Source organism: Onychomys torridus, chromosome 22, assembly GCF_903995425.1.
Source record: "Onychomys torridus chromosome 22, mOncTor1.1, whole genome shotgun sequence".
NCBI classification, from domain to species: Eukaryota; Metazoa; Chordata; class Mammalia; order Rodentia; family Cricetidae; genus Onychomys; species Onychomys torridus.
This window is the reverse complement of record NC_050464.1, coordinates 34,759,174-34,773,373: the sequence shown is the minus strand read 5'-3', so window position 1 is coordinate 34,773,373 and position 14,200 is coordinate 34,759,174. Positions and strand designations below refer to the sequence as shown.

The window sequence follows — 14,200 nt, the reverse complement described above, 5'->3', positions numbered from 1 at the left end:
GACTGCAACTCTCCAGCTCCCTCTTTCCCTGTATAGCCCCCCGCTGGGGTTACATGGGACCCATCTGGACCGCACAGAACAGCCTCAAGTTTTCTCTGCAGCCCTGGCTCCCCCACATCCACGACCCAGCAGTCCCAGGTTTGAGGGAGCAGGATGGCTCCTTGGGATGTCTTATGATGGGGGAGGCAGCTCAGAGCCCCTCACAGACTGACACACCAGGCTGTGAGGAGGGCCACAGTCACCCACTCAAGTGCACCAGCTCTCGAGGACTCCCGTCCTTGACCCCCGAGCTCCATAGAAGGGACAGTGAATTGGAAATGGATTCTGGGCCCCGGCCACCTCTCTCTGCCTCTCGACTCCAATGCAGATTTGAAGCCCATCCAGGGACAATCTTCCGTCTGCCCCTGCCAAGTCCAGTGATTGGTCACTATTTATAATTGTGTAAATAATGGAGCAGTGCACTCAAGCCGCCCTCCCCAAGGAGACCCGCTCTCCTATTTTTAGGCCCCCTGGCCCATGGAGATATGTCCCCTCTGGGGTCTGTTCAGGAATTAAGAAAAAGATTCTGAGGACTCAGTGGCCTTGCCACCTGGAGGAGGCTGGGGATGGGAATGAGAGGCCCGGGGTCACCACTCAGGGGGTGGTCCCCACCCAGGTCGACAGGGTGACTTTGGGGAGGTGTTTCAAGGTCCCCAGGGATGGTGTTGGGGACTCCTAAGATCCCTTGTTGAGCTCCGGTCCCAAATCAGAGTGTGATTTAATTTAAAAAAAGGGGGGGGGGAGATAGAGAAGGGTGGGGGCTGATTCTGTTCTTTATTGAACTAAAGAGCTTGGCTACAATCATGAGACATTGGGGAATGCACCATGGAGGGCTCTCTTTGTTTGAGAAAGGATCTCATGTAGCCCAGGCTGGCCTTGAATTCTGTGTAGTCAAGGATGACCTTGGGTTCTTGACCCTCCTGTCTCCACTTCCCAAATGCTGGGATTACAGGTGTACTCCATCATGACTGGTTGATGCCGGGCTAACATAGTTCTAACTGAGCCATAGCCTCAGACCCTCTCCTTTTCAGGGACAGGCTCTCACTATGTATCCCAGGGCCGGCTGTGAGTCCCCAGCAATCCTCCTGCCCCAGCCTCCTGGGTCTGGCACCAGAACACCTGTGTCCTTGGAAGGATTTGGCAGGAGCCTTGATGGTTTTTCCTGTTTGATGTGGTCTGGCTGTCAAGCTGGCTGGCGCCTACAGTCCCTTCTGATTTCTTGGAGTCAGTGGCCTGTAGGTTAAGAAGAGTGCCCTGTGCCCCCAAGGTATGAGCAAACCTGGGGAGTTACCCCCACCCTCACCGGATCATAGAGATGGCTGCTCAGAGTTCAGATCCATGTTCTGATTCTGACTCAGCTCACCGGGGTCTCCCACCAACAAAACAGGGGTGTGCCTGGTGTCCCTCCAGGCCCCCACAGCATCCGGTACCACAGGTGTTCCTGCTCTCCACATCTCTGTCTTCACACCGAGGGCTCTTAGGGTCACCCATGTTCCTGGCTCTCCGTAGCCAATGCATGAATGACATATATGGACTTTGGAGCCTTCACAGTTCTTGATGGACTACGTCAGGCTTGAGCTGGCCGGCCAGAACTTTGTTAAATAGAGGGGTTCCGGCAAGATCCTTGCTGAGTTACTGTTGGCTTCAAATCAGCCATGTGGGATGTCTACATCGTGTAAATTGGCAAGCACCACTGCCGGGCTTCCTAGAGGGCCTCTCCCAGCAAAGCCTGGGTATTCATTGCCGGCGTTATCATTTCTGGCATTTGGAGCACATGAATCTTTATATGACCCTGGAAGCCACCCCAGGAAGACAGCATTGTTGCTCTCCACATCTTATAGATGGGGAAACTGAGCAAGCAGGATACCACAGCAGAGCCAAAGGCAGGGCCCAGCTGCCTCTGGTTTCCTAGGGACCAGACTTGCAAATCACAGGGCACAGAGACAAACAGGTTTGTCTGCCCCTGGCTTTTAGCTCCTCTAGGGAACCTGTGCCCCCAAGGAGAGGCAGTTACCTGGTGACCGAGACAGCCCTGGGGAGGGAAGTCGCCCTGTGTTGCAGTAGGAGGGAGCTCCCTTTGGCTCCTTCCCGGGCAGCCACACCCCACGTCACGCTCCAGACCTCAATCTAGCCCGATGACGCCAACAGGACCATGGGTGAGATTGAATGAAAGCACTGGCGTCCGGGACTAGCGGCAGCAGGCTTTGTGTGGACAAAGCCCTGCTGGGGGGGGATGGGGGTGCTCACATCACTGCCAGAGGGAGAGAGTGGGTGCCGCTACAGCACCCACGCAGTTTTCCCGGAACCATCTGTCTCTGTGGGGCTACAGGTGGGGACAATTATGGACTCAGAAGCTCAGTGTGGACGTTCTGATCTCTGCAGTCTTCCTGAGAGCCCACGCCCACCCGCTCCTCTGCTTCGTTTGTCTCCCCCCTGGTCCATCGGGAGTGAAACCCCTGTTTGCAGCGTAGTCAGGACCCTGCACATAGTAGACCATCGGCAATCCTGCACTAAACGAGGGAACAAACACCCCAAGTTAAACTGTCGCTTCCTTTCCTGCTTCCTGAGGACTCCTCGCAGCCCCGGGGGGGGGGGGGAAGGGCGGGCTCTCCTTGGAGACCACACCCCAGCCTCCCTCTAGGTGGGTGGTGGCTTGCTTAGCCGCAGCTGGGAAAAATAGGGGGACCCCTGAGAAGGCCTCTCTGAGGACATCTAGGAGGAAGGAGGGGGTCCGAGAAGAAGGATCCAGCAGCTAGGAAACGCGCTGTCCGCTGGAGGTGCTGCGGGTGCTGGGCTCACGACCCTGAGAATGTAGATCATCTCTGACAGGAAGCCCCAACCAGAATGCAGACACAAAACTAGTTGCAGGGAGGCATGTTTTAGGAGCCTCAACACCCCGGGGTCCCGGGAGCCCTTTCCTGTCTTCCACCCCCCTCCAAGGTCTGTTTGGATTTGTAGAATTCTTGGGGCCACACTCCCCCTGCCCCCCAAGAGGCAGTCCAGCCTAGTCAGCAGCGACGCCCCACAGACAAGTTCCCACAGACAAGTTTCCCTGACCTGGAGGGGTGTCAGTGAGCCCTGGGCAGCTGCAGGGGGCACCTTCAAGGCCTGACCCAGCTCCCAGGAGGCGCAGAGTGGTTTTCAGCGGTGGGGCCGGTTCTTCTGGCTCTGCCAGGCCCCCTGGTGCTGCAAGAGCTGCCAGGGCCCTGGCCCTGGTCCTGGGCTGGCCACAGTCGGCTCCTGAGAACCCCAGCACCAAAGAACTGGGCCCACCCACGGCCGTGACTAGCAAGGTGAAAGATCCTGGCGACCCCAGCACTTCCAGCCAGGACAGACTTGGCAGGTGGACCCGTCCGGGTCACCAAACTGGGCATGGCATGGCAGTCTTGAGGATAATTCCTCCCGGCCCCTCGGGCGCCTTGCTCCGTGCGCGTCCTTCGGTGAGCATCTCACCGCACGCGCCCTCTTTGGAGGTGGAGCGATGGAGGTTAGAGCAGCGGCAGGACTGGCCAGTCACAGCTTAGCGGGTCTCCGGGACCCACCGGGCCCACTTTCTCCACTCAGCAGTTAAACTGCGGCCACCTGCGGGCGGACGCGCCCTCCTCCCGGCTCCTACCTGGGGTGCAGGGAGCCGGGGAGGGGCGGCTCCGGCCTGTGCTCACACGCGCACGCCGGCTCTCCACTGTCCTGCAAAGACCCCGGAGGGTGGGCGCTGGGGTGGCGGGTCGAGGTGCCTGCCTGCAACCCCACCCCGCGGGGCTGCGGCAGGGGCATGACGGAGTTGCGTTCTCCCCCCCCCCCCCCCCCCCACACCTCTACCCGACCCCGCCCCTGCTTCCCACGGCCGCGAGGGAAGCCGGCTAGCGCTAGGACCGCGCCGCTCCGCGCGCCCGCCCGCCGCTATAAGAAGCTGCTCGGGGCCCCACGCGGAACCGGCTCCGCGCCGCTGTCCCCGCGTCCCCACCCGGCGCGAGTTCAGCGCAGCCCAGGCTAGTCCCCGGCCTTCGAGGGGGCGCCCCCGAGGCCCCGCCGCGCACCATGGGCGCTGCCCACTCGGCGTCCGAGGAGGTGCGGGAGCTCGAGGGCAAGACCGGCTGTGAGTACCGTGACGGTGGCCGAGCACCCGCCACGCGCGCGCTTGCGGGGACCGTCGCCTGCACGCCCCCCCCCCCGCTCCGCGCCGCCCCCTGCGTGCGCTGTGTGACCTTGGGCGAGTGGCTGGCCCTCTCTGTGCCTCGCCCTCCGGTGGGTTGCTTCCAATGGGTTCCCGCCCGCTACTGAGCGGGCGATGTCGCCGAGAGGGGCTGGAGGGGACCCCCCACCATCACCACCGACGGGGTTGGAGTTGGGGGGGGGTTGCGGGAGGCGACGAGGCACCACCAAGGTGGAGGGCAGGGCGGAGCCGGGCAAGGGGCCGCGGCTGCGAGGGCCGGCGCCGCGGCAGCCCCGGAGAGCGCTGAGCGCGCGCCTCACCTGCAAGTCTGCGGCTGGCGATGCGCAGGGAGGAAAGTTTGGAAGCGGCGGCACCCCGAGGAGCCGCGCGGCCGGCGGTGACCTTAGGCGGGGGTCACCCTCTCGCCTCCCCGCAGTCCCCACCTCCGGCCGCAGGCTTTGGGCACCGAGCCCCGCGTCCTCCGAGCTGGCTCGCACTCCCCCGACCGCAGAGAGCGGGCGGGGCGAGTGTGAGGAAGTGCGCGTCCGCCCTGGGCTTGACCCTGGGCTGGGAAGCGACGCGTGGACCCGGACCTGAGCAGGCGAGTGGGCAGAACCTGCTTTGCTGACCGGAGAGAGCTGGTGTTAGCCCTTCCAAGGCTGTGTGACCTTGGGCCAGTTAGTTTCCGTCTCTCTGTCTGTCTCAGTTTGCCGGCTCTGTGCAAAGGGAGGCTGGGGCCCCCCGGTGAGAGCTCCAAAGGCCAGGAGCTGCGGCTGGAGGCTGCTGATGAGTTGAGAGCAGCCAGTCAGCAGCCACCGAGGGGGGGACCCCCGCTGTCACCCGCCTCCCTAGAGCCCGGTGAAGTCATAGAAAGTCCCAAACTGCCGAGTGTCTACACCCGCGCACACAGTGTGCCAAAGTGTGGAGTGGATCCGGTTAAAGAGTCGTTTACATAACTCACTAAGGGCGACCTCGGAGCCGTCCCGGTCCCAGCAAGAGCGAACTATGGGAGCGAGCGTGTAGTCGGGAGTGTGTGCAAGGCAAGTGAGGGTGTGTGCATGCCGGGAGTGTGCGCAAACCAGGAGTGTGTGCAAACTGTGCAAAACAAGTGGGAGTGCGTGCAAACTGTGCAAAGCAAGTGGGAGTGTATGCACGCAGTGTGCATTGCTGTCTGAAGAGGCTACATCTTGGACCCTCCTTGCCTCAGTCTTCCCGGTTCTGGGACTGCAGGGCAGCGCTCCCCCAAGCCCCACTTTTGAATTTTCTCTGAATTCACTTTACTGACCACAAACAAAAAGTTTTATAAACGAGATCCCTGAGGCCCACGTGACAGGACGGAGGTCGGCCGGAGGCCCCACCCACTCCTGACTCAGTTTGACCCATTGCCAGTTGCTGGCCCAGTGGGTGCAGGTTGAACCCCTACCGGGGCAGCACCCAGGGCCTTCTGGGGGGAATTCCAGCGGGCTGTGGGTTTGACAGTGATGGGCCGCAGAGCATGCTGGGAGCCTTGTCAGTTTCCTGGCCTCAGCCTCCCACGGTGACAGATGCTCAGGCTTGATGGCTGAGGTGGCTTCTCCTCTTGCTGCCTGGGCTTAGAACTCGAGTCCAAAAGGAGCTGGGGTTTGGGGGAGAGCGGGAACCCGAGGTGGTTACATACCCGGGAGACAGTGCTTCCTGGGGTCCCACAGGCCTTGAAGGTGGTTGGTACGGTCTGGGCACTTTCACCCACTTGGCAAATCTTTATGGACCGGGATTTTTGAAGATTTCAGAGAATGTGGCAATGTCTGTCACCCAGAGAGGCTCATATTCCCCAGCAGGATGCACAGCACAGAGATCTACCCCGTAGGTGTTATGTTTCTGGGAACAAGAGGCGGGGGAGGGGTGGACAGGTAACTGAGCCAGTCATGTGACAGCGACAGGAGCATTGGGGCGGCAGATGCCAAGGCCCTGTGGTAGGAGGCAGTTGTCATGTTGGTGAGAATGGCCGATGGATGGCACAGCAGTCCTTGAGGCTCAGGCTGCCCTACAGACCACCTTCTGGGGTGCCTCGGTTTGCTATACTGTCAGATGGGCACAGCACCTTAGAGGTGCTGCTCAGTCCTCAGAGCGGCATCCGGCTAAGTTTTGGCCCCTTTAGCCCTGCCCTGAGACCTTCAGCAGGTCACTCACTGTCTCTCTGGGCCTCAGAGCTCCACCTGGGCCTCACCTCTGAGCCATTGAGTTGACCTGAGGAAGTAATGATATTGGGAAGGGGCTGGACTTGACTTTAGTGGGCTGGATGGGGCTGTGTCTATGAGAACCTTTGGAAAGTGTCCCAGGACTGGGGTGGCCAGGGGGCCACGTTGCACTTGGGCTTGCCCACTCCAACACTGAGCACTTTGTAAGACACCCAGTAAGTCTTCAACCACATTTTCTAGGAAGGGTGATGGTGATATGGCCATTTTCCTCCCATGAGGCTCTGAGAGAGACATCTTGCCTCCAGCCCCACAGCCAGGCACAGAGGGATGAATGGAGGGTTCGGTTGCCTCTCTGACCTCTAGGGTAGGAACCGCTGCCCAGGGTAGATTGCTTTTCCTTCCCTCACCCCAGGACCTTTGCACAAGCCTGTCTGTGGCCAGTCCACTGTGCAGCGTCTTTCGTGCCGTTTTGATAGGGAGAATGCTCCCATCACTTCCTCCCAGGTTAAGACTTCCGATCTTAATCTCCTGCCCTGTCTCAGGGCAAAGTTCCCATCACTGTTGAGGGCTCTGAAAGCTGTCCTGCCTGGCCACTCTCATGAAGCCTCGGTGGACATGCCCAACTAACTCCCTTGATTCCTGGGTTCTCCTACCACCTCTGCCCCCCCCAAAAGATGGGCGTCAGTGTGCCCCCACTCCCCACAGTTGCTGGTTGGCAATTGAGCACATATGAGGCTCACACAGGGGCTGTCACTGAACCCTTTATAACCCAGAAAGCGTCACTGAGCCAAGGGCCACTTCCCCCTACAGGTCTTGTCCATGCCAGCCCAGAGCCACCCCATGGAAAATGGGCCTGACAGCCGAAGGATAGAGCTTGCCACCCTGCACAGGGCACAGCAAGGCCCCCTCCCTCCACAGAGAGAACTCCCTGACTCATGGCTCGAGCCTTCCTCCGAACCAAACCAGCACCCACCCAGACTGTCCCCAAGCAGCAGCTGGGGACTTCAGCTTTTCTTTCCAGAAGGGATATCAGGCCAGGGCCTCAGGGATCCTGAGCTAGCCTGGAGTGCTCCTGCTGCCCCACTCCTGATGGAAGCCAGGCAGAAGGATGCTGGGAAAGGCAGCAGTCTGTTCTCCTGTCTCCAAGATGTTCTCTCCATGCCTGCAGAGCCAAGAAGCTGCCAGAAGCAGCAGAGCCTTGGGGCCAGAGCTCAGGCCTCATGGCCACATTGGCAGGTTGGTGACGTCTGCCCAGCGCCAAGCGCAGCCCAGCTGTCAATCACAAGGTCCTGCTGTTCCTGGACTCTGCCAGGGACACTGCTGGCCCATTGCATGGATGAGGTCATGGAGGCTCTGCAGATGGATGAGAGAGAGAATCCCTCCCCTCCAGGGGAGAGCTAAGGCCAGCTGGGACCTGGTTTCTGCTTTTTCATTGAGTCCAACATCCCCCCTCTCTCCCGCCCTGGGTGTGATTTCTTAGGCCATAGACTTCTTCATAGAACTATGGTTGGAATGTAGGGCCTCACACATGCTAGGCAAGTACTCTGCCAGTTAGCTGCACCTCTGACCCCCCTTTTAAAAATAATTTTGATACAGTCTTCCCATGTAGCCCAGACTGGCCTTGAACTCAGGACCCTCCTGCCTCGTCAGCTTCTTAGGTTGCCGGCTCAGGCCTACATCATTGTCTGGGAGTGACCTCTGCCAATTGTTCCTGATGCTTGCATGTCCTGGATGAGGCTGGGGGTCGGGGGGTTCTCTGCCCTTCAGAAGCTCAAGGGCTTTGAGGTACGGGGGAAGCTGGAATGGCATGGGGCTGACACTTCTGTACTCAGCCATCCACAGAGGCATGAGAGCAGCCAGCCCAAGCCACTTTCCCAGCAGTGGCCAACGCTGTCAACCCTGGGAGCCCCACACAAGGGGGCTTACCCACATCTCTCTAGGTTCTCAGGGCAGGACCATTAGAAGCCACTTGTATCTGGTTGTCACCCCAGCAGAAGGTTGTAGGAGGATCATGAGTTTGGGCTAGCCTGGGCTATACAGAGAGACCTTGTCTCCAGAAAAATGGGGGGAAGGAGGAAATTAAAATAATTTTGTTTTTTTTTGTTTTTCGAGACAGGGTTTCTCTGTGTAGTTTTGGTGCCTGTCCTGGATCTCACTCTGTAGCCCAGGCTGGCCTCGAACTCACAGAGATCCGCCTACCTCTGCCTCCCGAGCGCTGGGATTAGAGGTGTGCGCCACCACCGCCCGGCAGCTACATCTCCCGCCCCCGCCCTGAAGTTGCCCCTTTCCTTGTCAAAGCTCACCGAGGGAGGGTTCCTCCTCATGGCCAGTTTACAGACAACAGAGGTTTAGCTCAGAAAGTGACTGCCCATGGTCACTTAGATGCTGAATTCGAATCCAAAGCAAGTCCTCTAGGGAGGTTTCAAATTCGGAGAGGAGAAAGGAAAAAAGAGAGAGACACACACCACAGACCCTTCGGGTCCCTGGCATGCCCAGGAGAGACAGACAGCAAGCATGTTGACAGCCACACGCTGGTGTACTGGGTTGCACTGGGGCTCAGGGCTGACAGGATGGGTTCTGGATGATAGAGAATGTTCTAGAACTTGCATGTCTGGTGGTAGGCAGTTAGATTGGGGTGTGAGCCATCTGTCTCCTGGGGGCTTCCAGGGTGGCTCACATCTGTTCCAAAGAGAACGTGTGTTGTCTGTGGGAGCGCAGGTGGCGTTTGCTGGACTCGCTGCCTTGGGCACCTGCAGTAATGAGCTCCCCGGGCATCTTCCTGCCCCGCCTCACCTCCCCACCCGCTATGGGTATTTTGTTTTGAGCTAACGTCCTCCTTTCCCCGAGATGGGAGGTTAATCAGAGCTCAGGCATACAGACAGCTGGGTGACAGGTCAGATGACAGATGCGGAGCTCCTGTGTCCCCAAAGCACTTAGGTCCCTGGTACCTTAAGCTGAGGGACATGGGGTCTTTGAGCCTCTGAAGGACCCATTGCCCTAGGAGGAAGGTGGGGCCAGGGCCCCGAGGGAGGAGCCGGGCCACCAGCCACCTTGTCACTTGCTCCGCCTTTAATTATTCATAAAGCCAGAAGGTCAACTGGGCATTTCCGTTGGTGGCGGCAGCGGCGGTTACCTTAGGCATTGGGACAAGAAGGGCCTTTGTTGTCCCTGCGATGTGACCTTTTCAGATGGGCAGGCTGTCAGGAGTGGCTTTCCCATTCCCCTTGGGAGGTGACAGGAAGTGTCCGAGGTCATGCCAGGGCCTGAGGTCCTCTAGAAGAGGAGGCAGGGGCATTGCTGATGAGGCTGAGCCTCTGAGAGTCCCTTCAGGAGGAGCCTTGCTGTGCCTCAAGCCCCCTTTGTGGAGAATGTCTTGCCCCAAGTGCCGAGGCTGGAAGAGGGACCCCAGGCAAGCATGGGCTGAGCACCCATCTCCAACCTTGAGTGCTCCCAAATACAAACTTCTGAGCACAGGTGTGACACCCCCACATGGAAAATTCCTCCCTTCACTCAAGACACATGCAGGGGAACTTAATAGGGAATGCAGGGGTAGGGCACTTGCCTAATGTGGCACCATGAAAACAAAACAAAATAGATGCCTTAAAAATATTCTATAGGGCTTCAGTCTGTGGTGTGCCTTCTTAGCGTAGCATGCACAGAGCCATGGGTCCAATAACCCAGCACTAAATAGGACCGGTGTGGTGGTGCCAGGGCTTTTTGGGTGCGGGGGTGGGGGTAGGGTGGCGTGGGGGGGGGTGAGTGGAGGCAAGAAGATCAGAAATTCAAGGTCATCCTCAGTTATGTACAGAGTCTGAGGTCAGCCCAGCATACATGAGACCCTGCCTGGAAACAAACCAAAATATTATATCAAATCATTTTTGTGTTTTGACTTGGGTTCCCATCCCCAAGATACCTCATCCATCACGAAGTAAAACCTGAATCATGCACAGTGCAAGGCTTTTGCTAATTATAGGGTTCGAGCACATTCCAATGTAGTTTTTAAAATTATATTTGCATGTGTGCGTGCGTGCAGACCCCGTGGCACAGGCTCAGCGGCAAGAGCCTTTCTTCTCTGAGCCATCTCGCCAGCCCTGTGTGGCAGTTCTCACATCCATGTCCCATAATTCCCTCATCTCCCATCATGAACACGCCTAAAAAGAAATGTTACCCCTGCCTCTGTGCTGAGTTTTGTCTGGCTGTGTGTTTTTACTTTTGAAGCCTACCTACCAGCTGGCTAATTATCCTTTTGGGCAAGCATTTATTTTCGCAAACACCACTCATCATAAATCATCTTTTTTCTTATTTAATACCTTTTTCCCATAGATTTCTTCTCTGTGAATTATAAACCGAACTCTTTTGCTGGCGTCTATGAATGAACATTGAACTGGGTATAAAATTTTAGCTTGCTGAGTGATTTCTCCCCACCCCACCCAGTGTTCTGTTTTGGGTTCCTATTGATAAACTAGATTTTTGTCTAATGGCCTTTTTGTTCTCGTTATTGAAACCTATTTTCCCTCTTTTAAAACTTGTGTTGGTGTTTTGTTTTTTTTTAATTCTGGCAACTGGGTGCCACACACTTTAAAAAAAAATTAACTTTATGTGCATTGGTGTGAAGATATCAGATCCCCTAGAACTGGCATTCCAGACAGTTGTGAGCATCCATGTGGGTGCTGGGAATTGAACCCGGGCCATCTGGAAGAACACTGGATGCTCTTAATCAGGGAGCCATCTCTCTAGCCCGTATGTTGGTGTTTTAGATGTGATCATAACCTGGGAATGGTTTATGCCATTTGATTCTAAAGAAGACTCGTATCTTCTATCACAAAAATATTGTCTCCTCTCATGCGATCTTGCCCCTCAGTGGTTCCCATTATAAATATGTTGGACCTTCTTCTTGCCTCCTGAACACCGCCTTTCATGTTTCTCCATTGCTCTGAGACACATTCAGCATCATTTCCTTAGGTTTGCCCTTCAGTTCACTAATTCTCTCTCCAGCAAGGTTGCAGCCTTCACCCACTGTGCTGGTTAGTTTTATGTCAACTTGACACAAGCTAAAGTCATCTGAGGAGGGAGCCTCAATTGAGATAATGCCTCCATAAGATCCATTTGTAGGCCGGGCAGTGGTGGCGCATGCCCTTAATCCCAGTATTCGGGAGGCGGAGCCAGGCAGATCTCTGTGAGTTCGAGGCCAGCCTGGGCTACCAAGTGAGTTCCAGGAAAGGTGCAAAGCTACACAGGGAAACCCTGTCTCAAAAAACCAAACAAACAAACAAACAAAAAAAAGAACCAGCTGGGCATTTTTTAAATTAGTGATTGTGGGTAGGGCCATCCCTAAACTGGTTATCCTGGGTTCTAAAAGAAAGCAGGCTGAGGGCTGGAGAGATGGCACAGTGGTTAAGAGCACTGGCTGCTATTCCAGAGGATCCAGGTTCAATTCCCACCGCCCACATGGTAGCTCACAGCTGTCTGTAACTCCAGTTCCAGGAGATCTGACACCTTCACACCAATGCACATAAAATAAAATTAAATAAATTATTATTATTTTTTTTTAAAAAAGCAGGCTGAGCAAGCCAGTAAACAGCACCCGTCTATGGCCTCTGCATCAGCTTCTGACTCCAGGTTTCTGCCCTGCTAGAGTTCCTGCCCTGACTTCCTAAGATGAACAGCAATGTGGACGTGTAAGCCAAATAAACCCTTTCCTTCCCAGCTTGATTTGGTCATGGTGTCTCATCACAATAGAAACCCTAAGACATCCATTAAAATTTTAAAATTTTGTTTTGTTTTGTTTTTTGAGACAGGATTTCTCTGTGTAGCTCTGACTGTCCAGGAACTCCCTCTATAGATCAGGCTGGCCTCAAACTCACAGAGATCTGCCTGCCTCTGCTTCCTGAGTGCTAGAATTAAAGGTGTGTGTCACCACCACCCAGCAAAACTTTTAAATTATAATTACTTTACAAATTGCTGTTAAGTTCATACTGTAGGGTTTGAATATCCTCCTTTGGTTCATTTGCTTGTATGGTTTAACTTGATTCTAGGCTTATCTTCTGCCAGGGCTATCTCTGTCTCTTCCCCTGCCAGGGCTATCTCCATCCCTCCCACTGGCAGGGATCCTGAGCATCCCAAGTCACAGAAGTGGTTTCTAAGATACCTTTGTATCTGTTGTGCTAAGTACCTCGGGGTAATCATCAGTGTGCAAACACTTTCTATAGAAACTTCTCAACGTGGGGCTCACCTGCCTCCTCTCCCTCCTCCCAGCAGAGGTAGAGCCTGGGCTGGCAGAAATGTTCCTATCCAACCCACCCGACCTGGATGGCTACTGTTTGTGTTTCAGTGTTTTGTGGGGTCCTGGTTTAAGCTTACACAGATCCAATGCAGGGTCTCTTGATGGGTTTACAGCTTCCACGGTTAGCCATCAGAGCTTGCCACCATTCTAACCCCATCTAGCAACTTCTGTTCATCACCCAGTGGAGGTCTCCGTCTCTCCTTGTTTCTGGCATCTGGGTGTGTCTCCTCCCTCCCTGGGATATGATCTTGTCCTGCAGCCCAAGCTCCTTGAACTGGAGATTCTCCTGCCTCAGCCTCCTAAGTGCTAGGTTTACAGGTGTGTGCCACCAGGCCCTCCCTGTTCAGGGAGAGAAAGCTTTCTTCTAAGCTTAGTAGAATATAAAGGTGTTTCCTGGATTTCTCCAGTGGCCATGTGTTTAGAGTGGCAGGTGCCGCCTGTGCTAGCCCTCAGAAGCAGGACCGATTTCTTTGTGACTTCTTCCCATGCACTGTGAGGTAAGTTGCCGCCACTTGCTTCAGCCTCAGGATAAATCCGGAGCTGGGATGGTTCTGAGGGCGGGGCTGAGCTGTCTCTTCTTGGATGCTGTGCATGGCACCCACTCTCTGAACTGCTGCTTGGATGGAGGATGCCCCGCCCTTCTGTATGGCTCCACTCTCATGCAGAGATGTCATGTGCCCCTTGCTCCAGCGCACAGAGAACACAGCACGTGGCAGGAAGGACAGCTCCTACCTCTGCTCTTCTGAGCTGTGTGACCCTCAGGGAGCCACACTGCCTCTCTGATCCTGCCTCCTGAGCAGGGAAGTGGGGGGGGGGGGTTGCTGGCACCACTGCTAAGAAGAGCTGAGCTGTTGCCTGCCCAGCCCTGGCTCAGCTCCTGCCTCTGAGTCAGGCTGTCACTCTCTTTACCGTTCGCCTTCTAGCAGGCGAACGGTAAAGAGCCAGGGAGGGCTGGAGAAAGGCGGGCACACCCCAACTGGAATGCTCCGAGCCATGCTCTCCCACTCACAGCTCTGTGCATTGCCTCATTTGCTCAGAGTGCAGGGTGTGTGTGGCAGAGCAAAAGCAATCCACCCGTCGTGTCTACGCCCCCTCCAAGGATGTGTTCTGTGCAGAAGAAGTCCACAGAGACCCCAGCGGGACCCTTGGTGCCCGAGGTGACCACAGATGGTGTTTCTGTGCCGATGTGGGGCTGGGCTGACTCTGCCCGGGGAAATCTGTGGTTTTTGCACTGGGCTGAAGTCTGTGAAGAGGGTCTAAGGGTCTGTCTGTGTTCTGGCCTCCCCGTTGGATTTGAAAACCACTTCAAAAGGCCGGGTGCATCCTTAGTAGGTATTAAAGTCCATGGCAGTATGGTGGGTGCACACCAGGGCTGTGGCTGCCACGGTGCTGGCAGGTGGGGGAGGGGTGTTAGGGCAGCTGGCATAGGATCCCCTGCAAGGCTCCGGAAGCCCAGCCTCTCTCCCTCCGTCTGTCCCTCCCTCCGAGTCCCGCATTAGTCACTGCTGTGTCTGGAGCCCCAGGTGGCCTCTCTGTGGAGCCCAGAGG

General features: G+C 56.1%; 1 protein-coding gene across 1 annotated transcript in view; it reads left to right on the top strand.

Moving 5' to 3' along the window:
• Positions 1-3,880: 3,880 nt before the first annotated feature.
• Positions 3,881-14,200, top strand: part of Tesc (tescalcin) — a 31,327-nt gene continuing 21,007 nt past the window's right edge. Inside the window, exon 1 of the mRNA XM_036172145.1 lies at positions 3,881-4,135. Coding sequence (XP_036028038.1) covers positions 4,078-4,135 — 58 coding nt within the window. The 5' untranslated portion in view covers positions 3,881-4,077. The remainder of the gene's footprint in view (positions 4,136-14,200) is intronic.